At 54.3% G+C, this 22,653-nt stretch overlaps 2 protein-coding genes across 5 annotated transcripts in view; both read left to right on the plus strand.

Moving 5' to 3' along the window:
- The window catches only part of ANKRD16 (ankyrin repeat domain 16), a 25,198-nt gene extending 22,290 nt beyond the window's left edge, over nucleotides 1–2,908 (plus strand). For all 4 annotated transcript variants that reach the window (XM_074540355.1, XM_074540357.1, XM_074540359.1 and 1 more), the window contains one exon: nucleotides 651–2,908. In XM_074540355.1, coding sequence (XP_074396456.1) covers nucleotides 651–658 — 8 coding nt within the window. In that variant the 3' untranslated portion in view covers nucleotides 659–2,908. The remainder of the gene's footprint in view (nucleotides 1–650) is intronic.
- On the plus strand, nucleotides 2,768–20,769 carry GDI2 (GDP dissociation inhibitor 2). Its single transcript, XM_074540353.1, has 11 exons — nucleotides 2,768–2,909; nucleotides 11,301–11,408; nucleotides 11,932–12,031; nucleotides 12,842–12,976; nucleotides 15,153–15,351; nucleotides 15,603–15,734; nucleotides 16,085–16,184; nucleotides 16,762–16,933; nucleotides 18,576–18,720; nucleotides 19,620–19,674; nucleotides 19,767–20,769. The coding sequence occupies exons 1-11, from the start codon at nucleotides 2,865–2,867 to the stop codon at nucleotides 19,920–19,922; spliced, it is 1,347 nt and encodes a 448-aa protein (XP_074396454.1). The 5' UTR covers nucleotides 2,768–2,864; the 3' UTR covers nucleotides 19,923–20,769.
- Nucleotides 20,770–22,653: the final 1,884 nt, after the last annotated feature.

A 22,653-nucleotide genomic window follows, 5' to 3' on the forward strand; every position in this document is an offset into this window, starting at 1 on the left:
AGGAGCCCCCCAAAACTGAGGATCCCCCCAAATTTAGGTCTGTCCCCAAATAAAGAACCCCCTTCAATTGTATCCCCCACTAATGAGAGGACCCCCAAAACCAAGAAACCCTCAAATAAAGGATCCTCCCCTAAATTGAGGAAAAAAAACCCCAAATTAAGGAAAAACCCCCAAATTGAGGAAACCTCCCCCAAATTGAGGACCCCCTAAATGGAGAATTCTCACCCAGACTGAAAACTCCCCCAAAGTGATGAATACCCTAAATAAAGGAACCCCTTAGATTAAGGAGCCCCCCAAAACTGAGGATCCCCCCAAATTTAGATCTCTCCCCAAATAAAGAACCCCCCATAAAATCAAGATTTTTACCCAAAATTGAGCAGAGGGGCCAAGCTTGGCATTGGGGAGTAGATTTAGGAGAAATGTTTGAAATAGGATTGTCTCAAAGGATAATGGAGGTGATGGTCTGGGCTCTTCCCTGGGAGGGCCTGGCACAGATTTCCCAAAAAATTTGGGGCTTCTCCATCCCTGGAAGTGTCCAAGGCCAGGCTGGAGCAGTCTGGGGTTGTGGAATGATCTTTACCCAAATTATCACATTCCTGTTGTGACCCATGGTTATAAATTTATTTTCTTTTTTTACCTCTTCTGTGCAGCTCCCTGAAAACAGAAACCATCCAAGGAAGTTCCACTTCCAGGGATCCTCCTGGCTTTTCCTGGGAATCTCCACACCCTGAACATCCCCATGGAGAAAATCCACCTGGATCATGGATTTACCTGCTCTCCACAAATCCCTTGAATTGCTTTATTTGCAATTTAATTTTTGTGTGTGACCTTTTTGGGTAGCACAGAGACTCTTGGAGCTGCACCAACCTTTTGAATGCTCTTTGTAGCCCACAGCTGATCCCAAAACCTGCAGGAATCTGTGGTGGGACCTTGTGAGGACACCAGGGAGCTCTGGATCAGACTGAAATAAAGAGGTGTTTTATCCCAGAATGGAATTCTGGGCAATTCCCAGCACTGATGAACTTTAAATCCCAATAATCTGCCATTGGAATTCCCAGCAAGGTAAGAGCAGCTGCAGCTGTTGGGTTTGTGCAGCTGGAATTATAAATTCCATCCCAAACCCATGTGTCCTTGTCTGTTTGTGATGCCAGGAGTTAAAAACGGATGGAATTCTGCTTTTTTTGGGGGATGGCAGGTGTTAAAAATCAGGCAGGGAGTGAGGTAAGGTGTGCACCATTTCCCACATTTTGAGTGGAAAATTCCCACCTTGCTCCCCCTGGATCAGCTCCTGGGTGGGTGAGGAAATTATTTTATTCCTCCAAAAGGAATTAAAAAAAAAATTAAAGGATTAAATTTAAAATTTAAGGATCTATGGATCCTTAAACCCACAAATCCAGCTCTGGCCTCCCTGCAGCAGGAAATGCAAGGAGCTGCTTCATTCCCATTTTTTATTTATCATTTTAATAAACCATGGAATATCTGTGTCCTCCCAGTATTGCTGATGAGAAAAACCAGTGGGAATGTTCCCAAATATCCATGGAAACACAAAGGGGAAATTCCTTAAAAAACATGGGAACACCTCAAAACACCAAGGGGAACGTGCATTATTTTGGGGGTTGAAAAAGGAATGTAGATTCAGCTTTATACCTGCAAAATTCCCCCAGGAAATTCTGGTTTTTCCAATACCTTTTCCTTCCAGTTTTTTATTCCCAAACAGGGTTTTGGGAAGCAGGAATGCAGCCTAATTAGGGGTTTTTGTTGGGATAGTTGACAAATTTCTAATTAAAAGTGGTCCATGGGGCGGGGGTGGAAAAGCATCAGATGTGGAGGGATTGGGGGGTCCAATTAAACCCCCCTAAACTGAGGAACCCCCTCATTTAAAGACCCCACTAAAATGACAATCCCCCCTAATTTAAGGACCTCCCTAAATTGAGGATGCCCCCCAGTGAACCCCCTAAATTGAGGGGCTCCCCGATATTAAGGAACATCCCCAAACTGAGGATCCCCTTGAAATTAAGGATGCCCCAAATAGGGGACTCCCCTCAAAAAGAGAACCCCCTTCAATTGCATCCCCCGCTAATGAGAGGTCCCCCAAAATTAAGACCCCTCCCCCAATTGAGGAAAAACTCCCAAATTGAAGATCCCACAAATGGAGGATTCTCACCCAGACTGAAAACTCCCCCAAAATTATAAATACCCTGAACAGAGGAACCCCCAGGTTAAGTAGCCCACCAAAACTGAGGACCCCCCAAACCTAGGTGTGTCCCCAAATAAAGAACCCCCCGTAAATCGAGGGCCCTTCTCCAAGTGGAGGAAATTCCCAAAACTGAGGAATCCCCCAAATGGAGGATCCATGAAAATTCAGGACCACCCGCCATTGAAGGGCCCCCCTAAACTGAGACCACCCCAAATAAGGGACTCCCCCAAACTGAGAACTCTCTCAAACTAAGAACCCCACCCCTTGAGGGCTCCCTAAACTGAAGTGCCCCCCAAATTGTGAGCCCCATAAATGAAGGAGCACCCCCAAATTTAGGACCTCAATAAAGGCTCCCCCCCTGCGCACACCGAGCCCATAGGGGCGGCCGTGGAACTGCGCATGCGCGCCGCGCCCCCACCACGGTGGCAGCGCCGCTCGCGCGCGCATCGCTCCCGCCCCTTGAGTGACAGCCTCGCCAGCCAATGGCGTGGCGTATCCGGCCGTGATTGGCAGGCGCGCGGGCGGGGCGCAGGTGGCCCAGCCCCGCCCCTCCCGGCGCGGTCCCCTCACGGCGGCGGCTCCATTTTCTCGCGCTCCCGCGGCCCCCGCGTAGCGCCCGGTTCGCCTCAGCCCCGGCCGAGAGACCCCCGAGACACCGCGCGCCGCCATGAATGAGGAGTACGACGTGATCGTGCTGGGCACCGGCCTCACGGTGAGGAGCAGCCGCCGCCCGCTCGCGCCTCGGGCCTGCTGCGGGCGGCCGCCGCCCTGCCCCGCCCCGCCGCCCCCCCTCCGCCGTCCCCCGGCTCCTGCGGCTGACCCCCTTCCCCAGCTCTCACCCACCCCCGCGCCGCTGTCCTTTGCCCGTCTATCACCTGATCATCCCCCCCAGGCTGGGTGTGAGCCCCCCCCGCCTGGGGCGCTCGGGGCTTTATCCCCTCCCCCAGGGTGTGCGGTGCCCTCCCCAGGCTCTCACCTGATTCTCACCCCACTCGCCCCATTCAGGCCGTTTTCTTCAGCTGTCACCTGTCCATCGTAGCCCCCCGCCTCTGTCTGGGTGCTTCCCCCTGTTCTTATCCCTAAAATTACTGGGGATCTGGTGTATGTGACCCCCTGGGGGACCCCTGGGTGCTTTCCCCTGTCATTAATTATCACCGCACCCCCTCGGCTTCAGTCCCACCCCCACCCTGGGTCCTTTCCCATTCATCTCCAGCCCAGCCTGGGATCCTCCCCCTCCGCCCCTCAGCATTACCCGGGGGTCTGGTGCATGTGACCCCCCCCCCCCTCCCGGGGGACCCCTGCCTCATTTCCCCATCATTAACTCTCACAGCGCCCCGCAGCTCCAATCCCATCCCCACCCTGGGTCCTTCCCCCCATCCCTAACTGGACCCCCGGGTGGGGGTTTTTATATTATTTATATATATATATATATATATATATATATATATATATATATATATATATATATATATATATATATATATATATATTTTATAACGACTCCTCGTGTTTGGATATACCCCGTCCCCGATCCCCGCCGCTCCCAGGGGGCCCCAGGAAATGCGGTTGTTTTGCGGAGGGAGGGCGTGGGGAGACTCGGACAATAAAACGCCGACGGGCATTTATTGCCTTTCATTTCTTTTTTAAATTATTACCTTATTTTTTTCCATTCACGCATCCCTTCCCCCGTCCCCCCCGTACCCCAAGCTTAACGTGGCTGCAGGTCCGTGCAGGGTGGAGGCAGCCTTGCTTATCCCCCCCCTCTCCATCCCCATTCCCGCTCCGCCTTTGCAGCCTTCGGCTCCATCCAGCCCTGACTGCAGCAGGAGGGGGATGGGAGGCTGGCGAGCCTGTCAAATTTCCCTTATTCCCCCCTCCAAAAAAAATCCCCTTTGCTGCGATGTGGCTGCATCCCGGTGATCCCTGAGGAGAGCTGACAGCTGATGGGGGTGCGGCGGAGGGAGGGGGACGAGCCCTGCTGGGGCTTTGTCCTATTGTGGAGGATGCAGCCCGCGCCGCAGGCAGCCCTGGGGAAAAAAAAAAAAACATGGCAGTGCCGCTGCCCGCGAGGTTTGCAGGGGGATTTCTGCCCGTTCCTGCATCCCTGGGGGCCGGGAGATGCCACGGGAGGGCGGATTGCAGGTTCCAAATGCGAGGCATTGTTTGGAGAAGAGGGGAAGAAAATCCAATATGGTGGAAAGGTTTTCCTCCTTGTGCAAGTGGCCTTTCCTGCTTTTGTTCCCTCCTGTTGGTGGGGAGAGGTGGCTGGACAAAGGGATCTCTTTGGGGTTGGCCCAGTGGGGTTCCCCCACTTCCCCTGGGATGGGGATTAAATTGGAATCCAGGCGTGGTTTGGGTGCTGTGATTGATGGGGCTGCTGACACAGGGTTATCATCCCCTCTGTCCCCCTCTTTTGGGTTTGGGGAGAGGGGTGACACAGCTGGGATGTGGCACAAGGGAAGGTGTAAGGGAAGGTGTAAGGTGTACCTGGGATGTGGCACAAGGAAAGGTGTAAGGGAAGGTGTAAGGGAAGGTGTAAGGTGTACCTGGGATGTGGCACAAGGGAAGGTGTAAGGAAAGGTGTAAGGTGTACCTGGGATGTGGCACAAAGGGAAGGTGTAAGGAAGGGTGTAAGGAAAGGTGTAAGGTGTACCTGGGATGTGGCACAAAGGAAAGGTGTAAGGAAAGGTGTAAGGTGTACCTGGGATGTGGCACAAGGAAAGGTGTAAGGTGTACCCTGAATGTGGCACAAAGGAAAGGTGTAAGGAAAGGTGTAAGGTGTACCTGGGATGTGGCACAAAGGAAAGGTGTAAGGTGTACCTGGGATGTGGCACAAGGAAAGGTGTAAGGAAGGGTGTAAGGTATGGTGTAAGGTGTACCCTGAATGTGGCACAAGGAAAGGTGTAAGGTGTGTGTCCATCTGCTCCAGGGGACACCCAACTGTCCCAGATGCTTTCATTCCTTTCCAGGCTCTTCCTTTGCAATGGTTTAGGAGGAAAAGCTTCTTCCCGTTGATAGGGAAAGCTGGAGCCTGTCCTAAAGCCTGGCCCAGCCCAGCAAAGCAGGGAAAGGCACTTTTGGGGAGGTGAAATATAATGAGCTTGTGGTGAAGGGGCCTCCAATAGATCGGAGCTGCATTAAAATGTTAATTTATGCTTTAGTGTGAGCGGGGTATCAAGTTGGTGAACGCTGGGGCTTAATCTCAAACTGACAAATGCCAGTGTAAATTTGACAAAAGGCCTCTTGTGAAATCACTTTTAAGACAAGCTCCTGCTAATGAGCAGCGGTTGAATTAAAAGGAGTAAATTAGGGCCGTATTTTAAGGTGAGCTGACCAAACTGCAGAGCCTGGGAATATCCAGGAGCTCGGATTTTGCTGCTGGTGTGCTGGCTTTGCCTCTGAAATACCAATTAGGGTGGGCTTCGTCTCGTCTTGAGCAGCTCATGTGGAAAAGAATGGAAAGCAGAGGTGCTGGTGCGGCCATGCCAGAGTTCCTGCTGCTGGCTCAGCCATTGTGAGTGGTGTCAGAGCAGAGCTGGGTCAGGCTGGCCTGGAGGACCCTCCTGCACAGCTGTGGTAGCTGTGGAAAAGGATCTGCTACCTGTGGTACCTGAGGAGAAGGAGCTGGAAACACATCCAGTTGTTCTTTCCTTTTCCAGAGCAGCTGTCGCAGAAGTTCTGGTGGTCAGGCTGCTCCTGGATTTGCTGCTGGAGCCCCTGTTGTAGCTCTGAGGTTGTGTCTGCTGCTGATCTGAAGGATTTTTTTCTTTTTCCAGAGGGAGAGTTCGGTTGTTGGTTTAAAGAGGAGGAATGAGTGGTTGGAGCTTTGTAAAAGAGCACAAATAAATCCATTGTAGTGGTCATTCTGGTTGGGTCTGTGGGGCCACTGGGTGCCGTGTGAATTCCACTGGGATGGATCTGGAAGTGCAACGTGAATATTTCAGGTGTTAATCTCTTCCTCAGCAGTAATGAAGGACTAAAGGCAGCTTTAGGTCTGGGATTACTGGCACTCCAGCTATTTCAGTTTTTCCCTCTGTGTGCTAATCAGAGACCCCATTGCAGTGCCAGCTCATAGAGATGTCTTAGCCCTGTGGGGAAAAATAATCCTGAATTATTGCTGATACTGTCCCTCAGACTTCCAGAACTCCATGGCTGCCCCTGCTCCCTCTGCCTGGATCACTGTGAATGAAGTGAGAGCTGCATCAGAGCTGGTGGATCTTCCAGCTGCCTCATTCCTGCTGGGAATGGCCTTTCCAGGCTGCTGGAGCTTTAATAGCTTTAAGGTCCTTGTCTTAGGCTTTCTGTGTGCATCATGTGTGCCAGATTAGGGATCATCTTCCTGCAGCCCTAGTGCCCAGACTGGATTTTAATCTGGTGCAGTGCTCACACACTGGAGAGCTCCTCGTGGCTGGATTTTCCCACCTCTCTTTTCAGTTCACGGGGTTTCCCAGCCCACCGTGATTCCCCCACCTCTGCTGTGGGAGTGGCTCGGTGCTTCCTCTTTGGTTATGTCAGAGTGGGATGCTGTGCCTGGGGACTGGCTCTGTGACCTACACAGTTATTTCCCATGGATTCTGGGGATAACTGAGCCCTCCAGTTGAGCCCCAGTAGGTGAATGCTCCGTTCCTGCTGAGGTTTCACTCTTTGCAGGCTGAGCTAAGCTTCTTACCTGCCAGCTGCCTCCCCATGGTAAAGCTATTCAAATCCACCTCAGAGATACAGATTCACTTTCTGTGGGAGCAGAGGAGCCACACTCACTGGTTCAGGGTATATTTATTCCTACAGGCCCAGGCTGTGTGGCCTGAAGAGCCTCAGAGTGACTGTGAGGCCCATGTGGGAGCATCAGCTGCAGGGGACACCCAACTGTCCCAGCTGCTTTCATTCCTTTCATGGCTTTTCCTTTGAGGAGGAGCAATGGCTTAGGAGGAAAAGCTTCTTCCCTTTGACGGGGAAAGCTGGGGTCTGTCTGTCCTTTGGGAGCAGAGGGCATTGTTGCAGTGTGGTGAGCTGTTTGTGCAGGTGTAGGATGGGCAGGAGTTGTTTGTGCAGGTGTAGGATGGGCAGGAGTTGTTTGTGCAGGTGTAGGATGGGCAGGAGCTGTTTGTGCAGGTGTAGGATGGGCAGGAGTTGTTTGTGCAGGTGTAGGATGGGCAGGAGCTGTTTGTGCAGGTGTAGGATGGGCAGGAGTTGTTTGTGCAGGTGTAGGATGGGCAGAGTTGTTTGTGCAGGTGTAGGATGGGCAGGAGCTGTTTGTGCAGGTGTAGGATGGGCAGGAGCTGTTTGTGCAGGTGTGGGATGGGCAGGAGCTGTTTGTGCAGGTGTGGGATGGGCAGGAGCTGTTTGTGCAGGTGTGGGATGGGCAGGAGCTGTTCTGGCAGGTGTAGGATGGGTCAGGAGCTGTTTGTGCAGGTGTAGGATGGGCAGGAGCTGTTTGTGCATGTGTAGGATGGGCAGGAGCTGTTTGTGCAGGTGTAGGATGGGCAGGAGTTGTTCTGGCAGCTGTAGGATGGGCAGGAGTTGTTCTGGCAGCTGTAGGATGGGCAGGAGTTGTTTGTGCAGGTGTAGGATGGGCAGGAGTTGTTCTGGCAGCTGTAGGATGGGCAGGGGCTGTTTGTGCAGGTGTAGGATGGGCAGGAGTTGTTTGTGCAGGTGTAGGATGGGTCAGGAGCTGTTTGTGCAGGTGTAGGATGGGCAGGAGTTGTTCTGGCAGCTGTAGGATGGGCAGGAGTTGTTCTGGCAGCTGTAGGATGGGCAGGAGTTGTTCTGGCAGGTGTAGGATGGGCAGGAGCTGTTTGTGCAGCTGTAGGATGGGCAGGAGCTGTTTGTGCAGGTGTAGGATGGGCAGGAGCTGTTTGTGCAGCTGTAGGATGGGTCAGGCTGTGAGACCTGGAGTTTCTGGTGTCACTGCTCCAGGTGACGCTGCCCAGGTTGGAGCAGAGGTGCCATCCCAGCCACGTGTGCCCTCCCTGGGCACAGCCAGCCCTCCCTGCCTTTCGAAGAACGCCCCTGGCAGTGCCAGAGCCGCTGCCGAGGCCGAGGGGATTTTTCTGGGTGCCCAATCCTCCCCTCGGCGCCGGTACAGGAACAGCCCTGGCTCCGGTTTCCATCGGGCTGTCTGAGCCTTGCTGAACTACCGCCCTACTTGGAGGAAATCCACAGAAACCTCCTTGCTTCCCTCCATTCCTCAAGGCCTCTGCATGCACAGGGGCTGGCCATGACCAGCTCCTGCCTCCAGGGAGGAGCTCATGGTCTTCAGCAAGCATGGAAACACCAACACCTCCAAGTTACTCCTTATTTTTATTTCCACCGACTCCCAGCGGATGTGCTGTCCCCACACTGCCAGTGCTGGTTTCTCCCTGGTTCCCTGGCCATTTGCACACTCAGATCGTTCATTCAGCAGCACAGTGAGCTCCTGGGAGCTGGTAACCTGAACTGGCTGAGGCAGAGCACTGTTGTAGCAGCGTGACTGCAATTTCCATGGCTTCTGTTGGATCTGGATACCCGGGGCTCTCTCTCCCTGCTGTGTCCTGCTGCTGCTGTCAGCAGCTGCCCCGTTCCTGTTGGGTGGTGGTGACGTTTATAAACCAGCAGAAACTGCAGAGATTTGAACTGTGACGCTTCCCCTTTTTATCTGCACTCCAAACTGTCCCCAGCCCTCCCTTATCAGCACAGGCCGTTTGTTTTCCTCGCTCCCTGACCCGAATGACAGCGTCACACATCCAGCGCTTCCCGGTCCCACGGCCAGCGCTGCAGCCACAGGAATTGCTGAGCTGGGAGGATAAATCCATTGTGCAGCTCCACGGCCATCATGGCTGCACATGGGGAAGTGGCCTGAAAGGGCTGGGCAGGATTTCAGAGTGCTCAGTGAGCCTTGGGTGGAACAGCAGGGAAAGAGCTCCACCCCAGTGCCACAGCCCTGCCCGATGGGTGAGAGTGGAGAGGAGCTTAAAGCCTCTTGTGTCTTCTGCTGGTGCCCAAATTCACTCCAAGGGATGCACACTCCTCTTCTGGGAACACAGAGCAAGGAATGCTTTGAGGTTAAGTGGGTGACTGAGATCAGCTGATATCCACACCAATGGATGTGGCTTGTGCAGCTTTTACTGGGCTCCATCCCTCCTTTTGGTGCTGATTTAGTCGTGAAACCCTGGTTGGCTTCCTTGTGGCTCAGCTCCAGCGTGGACACTCTCAGCCCTGTGCCACCATCTGGCCAGGCTGGTGAGCCAGGGCTGTGGGAGATGTTCCAGGGAGAAATCACAGGGCTGAGCAGGGAGTGCAGCCACAGAGCTCTGTCAATGCAACTACTCCGTGATGGGGCCCGTGGTGTGGCAGCCCTGCCTTGGGTGTGGTTAATCATTAACGCTGGAGCCACTTTTACTCCTCTGGTTACTCAGCGGTGTAGGCTTTGAGTAATGACTTCACACGGGGTTTGGTGCAGCTGTATGTGCTGGGAGGATCTCTGCTTGCTCCAGCCTGTGGGGAAAAAAGGAGGGACCTTGTAGGATCCTTGTAGGATGGAAGGAAGGAGCTTTTGTGGGAGCACTGTGGCTCGCTACTCACAGTCCACGTGGTGATCATGAAGCTCTGTGGGCACCGTGCTGGAAATCTTCCCTGACTTCAGGCACTGAATTCAGAGTGTCCTTGCTGTGTGTGAGGCTTTGCTCCTCATCCTTGGCTGGATGTTGGTGACATCCTGGTGGGTGACAGACTGGCCTGTGCTGCCCTGCTGTCCCAACAGAGAAGGTTTCTCCAGTGCCACCTGGAAGCAGCAGCACAGCAAATCCTCAGCCAGCAATCCCTGCACCTGCACATGTCTGACCTTAGAACAAAACACCCCCTGAGAGCTGCTGTGGCTGGGAAGTTGATTTTACAGCTTCCTTTCCAGCCAGGATTGACTGGAGTCAGGATTTACACAAACAATCCACGGTGGGAACTCCTGGTGTTTGTGGTTTTCCTGCCTGACACCTGCACTGGTCAGGCTGGAGCTGGAAATGAACCTCATGTGCTCCACGGGAGGGGGAAGTGCCACAGGAGGGGAGTCCTGCCTGAGGGGCTTGTGGAGTAAACAGGGAAGATCTCCTGGAGACACAGATCTGCAGGAGGGCCAGCCTGCCTGCAGAGTCCTGGCAGATGTGCAGGGCTGGCATCTCAGCACTGGGTGAGGGTTTCACACTCAATGAATGGTTTGCAATGGTTTGGGTGGAGAGACCTTAAAAACCACCCTGCCACAGTTGGGACACCTTCCACTGGAGCAGGGCTCCAAGCCCCCTCCAGCAAGCCCCAGCCACCACGTGAGATGTGGCCAGGGCCTACCAGAGAGATCCTGGTGATGAATGGGAGCTCAGCTGCTGCAGGGAGCTGAGGCACGGCAAGATCAGCAAACCCTCCAAGATAAGCTGTCCTAAGCACACAGACATTGGAGTTTTTGTTAAGCTCCTTGGCTGGGGAGTGCCCACGCCGGTGCAAAGTCGTGTTTTAATGGGGATTTAGCTGTGCAAGGGCTGAGCTGGTCCTGCAGCCTGTGTGTGCTCTGTGTGCTCTGCAGTCACACACAGCAGCTGATCTGCTGCTCCTCGGGGGGCACAGAGCAAGGAGAGCAAAGCTGAGCTGATAAAGCACCCAAATGCCTTCATTTATTCTTTATGCTGCTCTCTGAGAGAAGCTGGTGATTATCCTGAGTGTCCCAGTGTGGCAAATATTAATTATTGAAGTTCTGAGGAAACTGATTGAAGTCCAGGTAAGCTTTCATTCTCCTGCTGCCTCTCTGTGCACACCCTTAAAGTGACACCTGGTGCCTTAGAGGACAGATTATCCTTTGGCTCCAGTGCATGGAATTCCCAAAAAATTCCTCAGGGAATCCCTGATATAGGTGGTGGTTGTGCAGGGACCCAACCTACACACAATCTCTGACCCCTTGCTTGGCTTGCCCAGAGCAGACAGTAAATTTATTCAGAGGTTACTCTGCCTCCAGGAGGTGCCTGAGTTCTGGAATGAGGCGGCTGCTGTGCATGTTGGCAATGGAGGTGTCTGAACATGCTCAGGGAAAATGGGAAGGAGGAGGCTGCAGTGCAGCTGACCTGTCCCTTGCATCCTTTCCTCCCTGCAGGAATGCATCCTCTCCGGGATTATGTCAGTGAATGGAAAGAAAGTCCTTCACATGGATCGGAACTCGTACTATGGAGGGGAAAGTGCTTCCATTACACCCCTGGAAGATGTGAGTGTGACAGACCCATCCCTGTGTCCTTCCTGGCACACAAAGGGATTTCATCCCAGTTAACCCTGGGGGGCTTCAGACTCTGAGGGTCTTTGGGTGAGGGAGGTTTATGGCACTCCCTTTGGGGGAGATGCCACTGTGGGGTGTTTGGGGTTGGAGGGTTGTGCTTGTTTCCTGTAATTCCCACTTGGAATCTGAGCAAATCCGAGCACAGAGCATTCCAGAGCTGTTACAGCTGGCTGTTAAAACTCTTCAGCTGAATTGTAAATTGGACTAAGAAATGCCATGTTAAACAGTCCATCATAAATCCCCAAAGCCTGGATGAGCAGAATTACACTGCCTGCTTCCTACTGTGACAACTCACTGGATGTGTTTGTGTGCTCCAAACTCAGATTGGAGCTCAAACTGAAGAGCTTGTGTTCAGCCTGGAGCCGTGGGCGTGGAAAGTGTGTCCATGTGTGGGAGAAATGACACCCAGACAGATTTCCTGGGCTATAATAAGTTCTGTATTCTCTCTCCAAAGCTCTACAAAAGGTTTAATCTCCCGGGAACTCCACCAGAATCTATGGGGCGGGGAAGAGACTGGAACGTGGACCTCATTCCTAAATTCCTTATGGCTAATGGTGAGTGACCCTGAGCTCCCCGAAATTCCTGCGTGCTGGAATAGGACAGGAACTGCCAATCCTAAAATCCTTATCCTTGATCCATGTGCTCCATTGCTGGACTGGGCTAGAGCAAACCCCTTATTAGTGAAGGGTTCCCAGTGCAGGGCCTAAAACCAGCCCTGGCTGCTGGAATCCCATCCTGGAGCACCAGGGATGGATGGATGGATGATGGATGGATGATGGATGGATGATGGATGGATGGATGATGGATGGATGGATGGATGATGGATGGATGGATGATGGATGGATGATGGATGATGGATGGATGGATGGATGGATGGATGGGTGATGGATGGATGGATGATGGATGGATGGATGGATGGATGATGGATGGATGATGGATGGATGGGTGATGGATGATGGATGGATGATGGATGGATGATGGGTGGATGGATGGATGATGGACGGGGATGGATGGATGATGGATGGATGGATGATGGCTGGATGGATGGATGGATGATGGATGATGGATGGGTGGATGGATGATGGATGGGTGGATGATGGATGGATGGAGGATGGATGGATGGGTGGATGATGGATGGATGATGGATGGATGATGGGTGGATGGATGATGGATGGACGGACGGACAGACAGGGCAGTGCCTGGCTCAGGGCTGCTGCAGTGGAAGAACAGATCAATCCCAGGCAAGGCTTGGGTGCTTTAGTCCCAGCCTGCCCAGCCCGCAGAGGGGATTGAGCACGGGAAGGCTTTGTTGCTGTGGGAGCTGCTGTGTCTGTGTCTGACTGTGCCAAACCCTTCCCCTGCAGGTCAGTTGGTAAAGATGCTGCTCTACACAGAAGTCACTCGTTACTTGGACTTCAAGGTGATCGAGGGCAGCTTTGTCTACAAGGGAGGAAAGATCTACAAAGTTCCTTCCACTGAGGCAGAAGCTTTGGCCTCCAGTGAGTAGCTGCACCTTTTCTGTTCCCTCTGAACCCCCTGAACAGAGGCAAACCCATCCCTTGGGATATCCTTGATGCTCCTCATGCTTTAAGGAGCATCCTCAGGGCTCTCCTGCACCTCTTTGCCTTCAGACCCCCCTTGCTGTGAGCCTTGGGTTTGCTGAGCTGTTTTCTTGGAGCTTCCAAGCTGCCTGTTCAGTGAGATTCTGCTGAGAGCCTGGCAGTGTTTTCCTTCCCCAGGAGGTTCCATCTGGGCCTCATCTCCCAGCTCTGCCATAAATATTTGCTGTCATGTCCTCGTTGGAATTGTGTGTGTGAAAAACATTGCAGGCAAATTGGAATGACTAATTCTGACCTGTGGCACCTCAAACCTTAATTGGTGCCTGCTTAGATTTCACTGCTCATATAAAGCTAATAGCAGTGTGGTGGAGTCCATTAGGCTCTAGAGGGCATGGGATGTGTTCAGCACCTCTGGAACATCTTCTGATGAAGTGACTGCTGCAGGTGAGGCCCCAGATGTGCAGGGCTGAGCCTTCCTCATGGCAGATGTCCCTGTGTGCTGAAGGAACCAGGAATTCCTTCACTTTGGCCACATCTCCTGTGTGGTCTCCAGGACACTCATCCTGGCAGGAGTGGAGCTGCTGCACTGCCCTCACGTTTCCAGTCTTGCTTCTGCAGTTTGTGGAGAGCTCAAGTGCAGAAATGGAGCCTTGTCCAGCCTCGTGTTTGGGGTTTGAGGGACAGGACAAGGGGAATGGCCTCAGGCTGAAGGAGGGCAGGGTTAGACAGGATCTGGGGAAGGAATTCCTGGCTGGGAGGAGCTGGGCTGGCATTGCCAGAGCAGCTGGGGCTGCCCTGGATGGATCCCTGGCAGTGTCCAAGGCTGGCACAGGGGGAGGTGTCCCTGCCATAGGGCTGGAACTGAGGCCCTTTAAGGTCCCCTCCAAGCCAAACCGTTCCTTGTTTGAGCACTCAGGGGTTCCTGCCCACTGCTGGAACGGGAAAGGCACAGAGTGACTGAGGATCTGAGTTCTGCCAAAGCCCTGGTTCTGAATTCTCACAATCCCTGGTTCTGAACTCTCACAACCCCTAGTTCTGAATTCTCACAGATCCCTGGTTCTGAATTCTCACAGATCCCTGGTTCTGAACTCTCACAGTCTCTGGTTCTGAATCTACCAAACCCTTGGTTCTGCTGAATTCTCACAATCGCTGGTTCTGAATTCTCACAATCCCTGGTTCTGATCTCTCTCAGCCCCTGGTTCTGAATTCTCACAACCCCCGGTTCTGAATTCTCACAAACCCCTGGTTCTGAATTCTCACAACCCCTGGTTCTGAATTCTCACAACCCCTGGTTCTGAATTCTCACAACCCCTGGTTCTGAATTCTCACAACCCCTGGTTCTGAATTCTCATAAACTCCTGGTTCTGAACTCTCACAACCCCTGGTTCTGAACTCTCACAACCCCTGGTTCTGAATTCTCACAACCCCTGGTTCTGAATTCTCATAAACTCCTGGTTCTGAACTCTCACAACCCCTGGTTCTGAATTCTCATAAACTCCTGGTTCTGAACTCTCACAACCCCTGGTTCTGAATTCTCATAAACTCCTGGTTCTGAACTCTCACAACCCCTGGTTCTGAATTCTCACAGATCCCTGGTTCTGAGTTCTCACAGATCCCTGGTTCTGAACTCTCACAACCCCTGGTTCTGAATTCTCACAACCCCTGGTTCTGAATTCTCACAGATCCCTGGTTTTGAATTCTCACAGATCCCTGGCTCTGAATTCTCACAAACTCCTGGTTCTGAATTCTCACAGATCCCTGGTTCTGCTGAATTCTGACAACCCCTGGTTCTGAACTCTCACAACCCCTGGCTCTGAATTCTCATAAACTCCTGGTTCTGAATTCTCACAACCCCCGGTTCTGAACTCTCACAATCCCTGGTTCTGAATTCTCACAATCCCTGGTTCTGAATTCTCACAAACCCTTCTTCTGAATTCTGCCAAATCCCCGGTTCTGAGCTCTCCCAGCCCCTGGTTCTGAGCTCTCCCAGCCCCCGGTTCTGAGCTCTCCCAGCCCCTGGTTCTGAACTCTCCCAGATCCCTGGTTCTGAGCTCTCCCAGCCCCCGGTTCTGAGCTCTCCCAGCCCCTGGTTCTGAGCTCTCCCACCCTGTTTCAGGTTTGATGGGTCTGTTTGAGAAGCGCCGCTTCAGGAAGTTCCTGGTGTACGTGGCCAACTTTGACGAGAACGACCCGCGGACCTTCGAGGGCGTGGACCCCAAGAAAACCACCATGAGGGATGTGTACAAGAAGTTTGACCTGGGCCAGGATGTCATTGACTTCACAGGCCATGCCCTCGCTCTCTACAGGACTGATGAGTGAGTGGGGGGGCTCAGCTGCTCCCCAAATCCCAGGGTTTGGGGTTATGATGGGGTTGATTGGTTATTTTAAACATGGAGGGTTCCTGAGCTGAACTTGTGCCACCGAGTGCTCCTTAAAGGAACTGCCAGGGAAGCAGTGCCAGGAGCAGCTGCAGGGTGGGGAAGGAAGGCAGAGTTTGCTCTCTGGGTGTGTTGTGCTGGAAGTGCTGCTTTGGGAACGTCCCAAACGGTGTCACTGTCCTTCCCAGCTATCTAGATCAACCCTGCCAAGAAACAATCAACAGGATCAAGCTGTACAGCGAGTCCCTGGCTCGGTACGGGAAGAGCCCCTACCTGTACCCCCTGTATGGCCTTGGAGAGCTGCCCCAGGGATTTGCAAGGTGAGCTGCACTTGGTTTGCACTCTAGGTGTCACTCTGGGTTTCCTCCCGTGGGCTGTGCAGTGGAGCTGGATGTGTGGAGTCACTGCTTGAGCTTCCAGAATGTGCTGCTGCACAAAATGCTGTGCTCCTTAATGGTTCTTTCACTTAATTAAGAGATGGTTCCTCCACGTGAGATTCTTTCTCTGTGGGCTTGTTCACCTCTGGGTTTGCTGAGGGATGCTGTTGGCAGAGTTTATCCCTTGTGTTTGTTTAAGCAGAGGGTTCTGAGGAGGTGTAAGTGTGAGGAGGGTTTATCCCAGAGGAGCAGCCCCTGGGGCTGGAGGTGCTGAAGGGATTTTCCTGTTGCAGGCTCAGTGCAATCTACGGAGGCACCTACATGCTCAACAAGCCCATCGAGGAGATCGTCATCGAGAACGGCAAAGTGGTCGGGGTCAAGTCTGAGGGGGAGGTACGGACCCTTCCCTCCTTCCCTGCTCCCCTTGAGCCCCTCAAACTCACATCTTGTGGGTTTGATCACAACAAACACAGAAAACCCTTTCTGAGCCCAAGGGCCAAACGCTGGGCTGGGGCTGCTGTCCCTGTGCCAGCCCACTGAGCACACGATGTCCTGGTGGGCAGAGCCCTCAGCACCCCTGCTCCAGGAGCTGGGGTGAAGTCTCCATGGGCTGGCAGGGAATAATTGAGGGAGGGAGCTGCTCCTGGTGTCCAGCTCTGCCCTTGGCACTCTCAGTGCTCTGACAGCTGGCACGTGGCCTTCCTGCAGCTTCTGCACCACCTGGCTGGTGGAGCTGGGAATGCTGCCAGCCTGGGAGCTGAGTGGGCACTGATGGGACAGCTGAGCACTTGCTGGTGGGATAACGTGTCCCTTGGGGTGGGAATGACGTGTCCTGGCCGGGAACAGAGGTGACAGTCCATGCCAGAGAGCAGAGTGTGTGCAGCCTGGAGGGCTCAGATGGATAAATGGTAAATTGTTATGGAAGAACCATTTGTGATGTGAGCTGGGTGATTCTCCCGCTGGCTCTCAGGTGGCTCGCTGCAAACAGCTCATCTGCGACCCCAGCTACGTGTCGGACCGCGTGACCAAGGTGGGCCAGGTGATCCGCGTCATCTGCATCCTCAGCCACCCCATCAAGAACACAAACGATGCCAACTCGTGCCAGATCATCATTCCACAGAACCAGGTCAACCGGAAATCAGGTGTGTGCAGGGGGTCAGCTGGGACGGGACATGGACAGGGACAGGACAGGACAGGGATGGGACAGGACAGGGACAGGGACATGGACAGGGACAGGACAGGGACAGGGATGGGACAGGGACAGGGATGGGACAGGACAGGGACGGGACAGGGACAGGACAGGCACAGGGACATGGACAGGGATGGGACAGGGACAGGACAGGGACAGGGATGGGACAAGGACACGAACAGGGACACAGACAGGGACGGGACAGGACAGGGATGGGACAGGACATGGACAGGACAGGCACAGGGACAGGACAGGGATGGGACAGGGACACAGACAGGGACAGGGACGGGACAGGGACAGGGACAGGACAGGGACAGGGATGGGACAGGGACAGGACAGGGACAGGACAGGGACAGGGACGGGACAGGGACGGGACAGGGACAGGACATGGACAGGGACATGGACAGGGACAGGACAGGGACATGGACAGGACAGGGACAGGGACACAGACAGGAGAGGGACGGGGCACAGACAGAGACAGGGACAGGGACACGGACAGGACAGGGATGGGACAGGGACAGGGGCACAGACAGGGACAGGACAGGACCGGGGCATGGACAGAGACAGGACAGGGACAGGGACGGGACAGGACAGGGATGGGACAGGGACAGGACGGGGACAGGGACAGGGATGGGACAGGGACAGGGATGAGACAGGGACGGGGATGGGACAGGGACAGGACGGGGACATGGACAGGGACAGGGACACGGACAGGGACAGGGATGGGACAGGGACAGGGATGAGACAGGGACAGGGATGGGACAGGGACAGGGACAGGACAGGACAGGGACAGGGACGGGACAGGGACAGGACAGGACAGGGACATGGACAGGGACGGGACAGGGACACAGACAGGGACAGGGACACAGGGACACGGACAGAGACAGGGACAGGACAGGGACAGGGACACAGACAGGGACAGGGGCACGGACAAGGACAGGACAGGGACAGGACAGGGAGAGCTCCTGCCCTGCCCCAGGGGCTGCTGGGGCCCAGCCGGGCTGAGCTGCAGTTCCCAGCACTTGGGGGGACGTGGGAGGAGCCGTGGTTGGAAAAGCTGGTGAGGAACCTGCGGCAGGAAATGGCCCAGGCTGGGAGAGGTGGGGCAGGGGCTGCTGGCCTGGACAGGGCACTGGGAATCCCAGCAGATTTTGGGAGCCACCGTGGGAAACTGAATTTTGGGCATCTCCCATGTCCAGGCTGCTCAGGCAGGAGATGGGAGTAGGGTGAGGATGGGACTCACTGCAGGTTCTCCAAATGACCCAGGGGGTGCCAAGTGTCAGGGCAGGGTTTTGGGATGGGGCTGGAGGAGGTTTTGGGATGAGGTTGGAGAAGATTCTGGCATGGGGCTGGAGAAGGTTTTGGGATGGGGCTGGAGGAGGTTTTGGGATGAGGCTGAGGAGGTTTTGGGATGAGGCTGAGGAGGTTTTGGGATGGGGCTGGAGAAAGTTTTGGGATGGGGCTGGAGGAGGTTTTGGGATGGGGCTGGAGGAGGTTTTGGGATGGGGCTGAGGAGGTTTTGGGATGGGGCTGGAGGAGGTTTTGGGATGGGGCTGGAGGAGGTTTTGGGCTGCAGCTGTGCCCTGTCCCCCCAGATATCTACGTGTGCATGATCTCCTCTGCCCACAACGTGGCGGCGCAGGGCAAGTACATCGCCATCGCCAGCACCACCGTGGAGACCGCGGACCCCGAGAAGGAGATCAAGCCAGCCCTGGACCTCCTGGAGCCCATTGAGCAGAAGTGAGTGCTCAGCCAGCCCCTGTCCCTGTGCTGGGGGACACTGAGTGCTCAGCCAGCCCCTGTCCATGTGCTGGGGGACACTGAGCCCTCAGCCAGCCCCTGTCCCTGTGCTGGGGGACACTGAGCCCTCAGCCAGCCCCTGTCCCCATGCTGGGGACACTGAGCCCTCAGCCAGCCCCTGTCCCTGTGCTGGGGACACTGAGTGCTCAGCCAGCCCCTGTCCCTGTGCTGGGGACACTGAGCCCTCAGCCAGCCCCTGTCCATGTGCTGGGGGACACTGAGCCCTCAGCCAGCCCCTGTCCCCATGTGGGATCTCTGGAGCCTGCCCAGAGCTGCTCGAGCTGAGGGTGCTCAGCACTTTGAGTGCTGCCCTTGCACTGAACCAACCGCTCCTGCTCTGAACCCATCCTTCCAAACCAAACCCAACCAAACCCAGCCAAACCAAACCCAGCCAAACCAAACCCAGCCAAACCAAACCCAGCCAAACCAAACCCAACCAAACCAAACCAAACCCAGCCAAACCAAACCCAACCAAACCAAACCAGACCAAACCAAACCAAACCCAGCCAAACCAGACCCAACCAAACCCAACCCAACCAAACCCAACCCAACCAAACCCAACCCAACCAAACCCAACCAAACCAAATCAAACCCAACCAAACCAAACCCAACCAAACCCAACCAAACCAAACCCAACCAAACCAAACCCAACCAAACCAAACCCAGCCAAACCAAACCAACCCAACCAAACCCAACCAAACCCAACCCAACCAAACCCAACCCAACCAAACCCAACCCAACCAAACCCAACCAAACCCAACCAAACCAAACCAAACCCAACCAAACCAAACCCAACCAAACCAAACCAGACCAACCAAGGCTGTTTCTCCCTTGTCCAGGTTTGTGAGCATCAGTGACCTGTTTGCACCGACCGACCCGGGAACCGAGAGCCAGGTGAGTGAGGGCCGGGCAGGGCAGGGATGGGCTCCAGCTCCAGCTCCAGCTCGGGGCTCCAACGCCGCCTCTGCCTCTGCCTCTGCTTGCAGATCTTCATCTCGCGCACCTACGACGCCACCACCCACTTTGAGACGACGTGTGACGACATCAAAGATATTTATAAGAGGATGATGGGATCAGAGTTCGACTTCGAGGAGATGAAACGCAAGAAGAACGACATCTACGGGGAGGAGGAGCAGCAGTAATGAGAGTCTCTAATTAGGAGAAGTTTAAATCGGCTAATATGAATATATAAGGAACTTAATGAACACTGTACGAAATTCAATATTGTAAGGCCTGCTTTTGTAATCCCATCTCTGAGAGATTGAAGAGTACTGCACTGGTAATGTTCCCTTTTTGGATATCATGTGTTAATTATTTCATTCTAGTAGGGCTGCTGTCCAGAATCTGGCAAATTCCTGACTGATATTCCTGACTAACCTCGTAAGCAGAAAGGCAGACTGAACTTACTCTCGTTATTATTATTTTTGCAGACGTAGACGTGGGTGCAGATTTGAAATAACTCATTGACAGCTGTGTCTTACCTTGTCTTTTTAATCATTTGTAAAACATCCTTCACAATCCTGTGCTTCTGGTGAGCTCGTAGATGTGACGCTGATGTCACTCAAACCTGATATCAAGGAAAATAGAAACTGAGCACTCCATTATTGTGGACAGCATCCCTAAAAGTCTCTCCCATCAATCTTAACTCTGTGGCAAAGTTGTATCATGGACAAAGCCCACACCTATTGTAGCAGCAAATGTTGGCTTCGTTCTGGGCACAGAACTTAACCTCCACTTAAGCTTCTAAACCCGTTTACATCGGTTGGGACACAGCTGTGCCTCAGGCTCCTTTGTGTTTTAATCTTAATAAAATTGAGAGAACAAATTACAGAGCAGGCAAGATGTGGAAGTATTTTCTGTCCCCCGGCGGCTTCTCGGATGGACCAAACGGCGCTGCGGTATCGGCATGACAGAGCCTGTGCTTCTCGTGTCTCCTGAAGGCTCCAAATGATTTCTGTACTGCGAAGTAAAGCCAAATTCTGGAAACCAGTCCTGGCCTCTGGTCTGATTCACTTCAGTTCTGGGAGCAGCAGCTCCAGGCTGAGACCCTGCGGCCTCTCTGCCTGCCAGGGCTGAGACGGGAGCGTTCCCTGCAGGGCGGCATTCCCTGGTTCCATGGGAGCATTCCCGGTTCATGGGAGCATTCCCTGGTTCCATGGGAGCGTTCCCTGCTTCATGGGAACATTCTCTGGTTCTATGGGAGCATTCCCTGGTTCTATGGGAGCATTCCCTGGTTCATGGGAGCATTTCCTGGTTCTGTGGGAGCATTCCCTGGTCCATGGGAGCATTCCCTGGTTCTGTGGGAGCATTTCCTGGTCCATGGGAGCATTTCCTGGTTCATGGGAGCATTTCCTGGTTCATGGGAGCATTCCCTGGTTCCATGGGAGCATTCCCTGGTTCTATGGGAGCATTCCCTGGTGCCATGGGAGCATTTCCTGGTTCTATGGGAGCATTTCCTGGTTCTATGGGAGCATTTCCTGGTTCATGGGAGCATTTCCCTGGTTCATGGGAGCATTCCCTGGTTCTGTGGGAGCATTCCCTGGGTCATGGGAGCATTCCCTGGTCCATGGGAGCATTTCCTGCAGGGAGGCATTCCCTGGTTCCATGGGAGCATTCCCTGGTTCATGGGAGCATTCCCTGGTCCATGGGAGCATTTCCTGCAGGAAGGCATTCCCTGGTCCATGGGAGCATTCCCTGGTTCCATGGGAGCATTCCCTGGTTCTATGGGAGCATTCCCTGGTTCTATGGGAGCATTCCCTGGTGCCATGGGAGCATTTCCTGGTTCATGGGAGCATTTCCTGGTCCATGGGAGCATTCCCTGGTTCTATGGGAGCATTTCCTGGTTCATGGGAGCATTTCCCTGGTTCATGGGAGCATTCCCTGGTTCTGTGGGAGCATTCCCTGGGTCATGGGAGCATTCCCTGGTTCCACGGGAGCGTTTCCTGCAGGAAGGCATTCCCTGGGTCCGTGGTTCTTTCCAGCCTGTGCTGCTCTGGCTCCATTCTGCAGGGCAGGGGTGGCTCAGGCTGTGCTGGCACAGTCCCTGTTCCTGCAGCCACCCAGTGCCACAGCTGGAAATGGCAGCAAGAAGCAATCCCTGTTGGGCTGCTCTCCATCCCCAGCAGGAGCTGTTCAATCCCGAGCCACCCTTCCCCATTCCCCGGCTGGCACAGCCGTGCCAAGTGCCAGGAGAACCCAGGGAAAGCCTCGGAGCAGTTCCCCAGGGTGGCACCGGCTTCCCCTGGCACCCTCACAGGAGCTGGGGTTGATCCTATCGCGGTGCCAAAGCTGAGCTGAGCCCGCCTGGGGCCTCCCCTCCCCTTCCTCCCAGCCGGGCTTCCGGCACTTCCTCCTGCCCAGGTGCCACTGGCAGGAGAAATTCCTCAGGTGCCACTGGCAGGAACAATCCTGAGCTGCCATTGCAGGTGCAATTCCTGAGGTGCCCCTGGCAGAAGCAATTCCTCGGGTGCCACTGGCAGGAACAATTCCTCAGGTGCCACTTCCAGCACCACCTCCTGAGGTGCCCCTGGCAGGAACAATCCTGAGGTGCCCCTGGCTGGAACAATTCCCGAGGTGCCACTTCCAGGAACAATCCCCAGGTGCCACTGGCAGGAGAAATTCCTGGGGTGCCATTTCCAGCACCACCTCCTGAGGTGCCCCTCCAGGACCAATCCCGAGGTGCCCCTGGCAGGACCAATCCTGAGGTGCCACTGGCAGCAGCACCCCTTGAAGTGCCACTTGCAGGAACAATCCTGAGGTGCCACTGGCTGGAACAATTCCCGAGGTACCCCTGGCAGGAACCCTTCCCACCCTCGTTGCTGGGAGTGGGGTGGGGAAGCTCCCTCTGTGCCATGCCCATAAACCAGGTGGAAA

This window comes from Zonotrichia albicollis, chromosome 4 (genome assembly GCF_047830755.1).
Source record: "Zonotrichia albicollis isolate bZonAlb1 chromosome 4, bZonAlb1.hap1, whole genome shotgun sequence".
Lineage (NCBI taxonomy): Eukaryota > Metazoa > Chordata > Aves > Passeriformes > Passerellidae > Zonotrichia > Zonotrichia albicollis.

Excerpts from the sequence above, each read along its gene's own strand:
- GDI2 (XM_074540353.1), top strand. The coding sequence starts at position 2,865 with ATGAATGAGGAGTACGACGTGATCGTGCTGGGCACCGGCCTCACG. Across the intron at positions 11,409-11,931 it reads CCATTACACCCCTGGAAGAT|CTCTACAAAAGGTTTAATCT; the intron begins GTGAGTGTGACA and ends CTCTCTCCAAAG. Across the intron at positions 16,185-16,761 it reads GGGTCAAGTCTGAGGGGGAG|GTGGCTCGCTGCAAACAGCT; the intron begins GTACGGACCCTT and ends GCTGGCTCTCAG.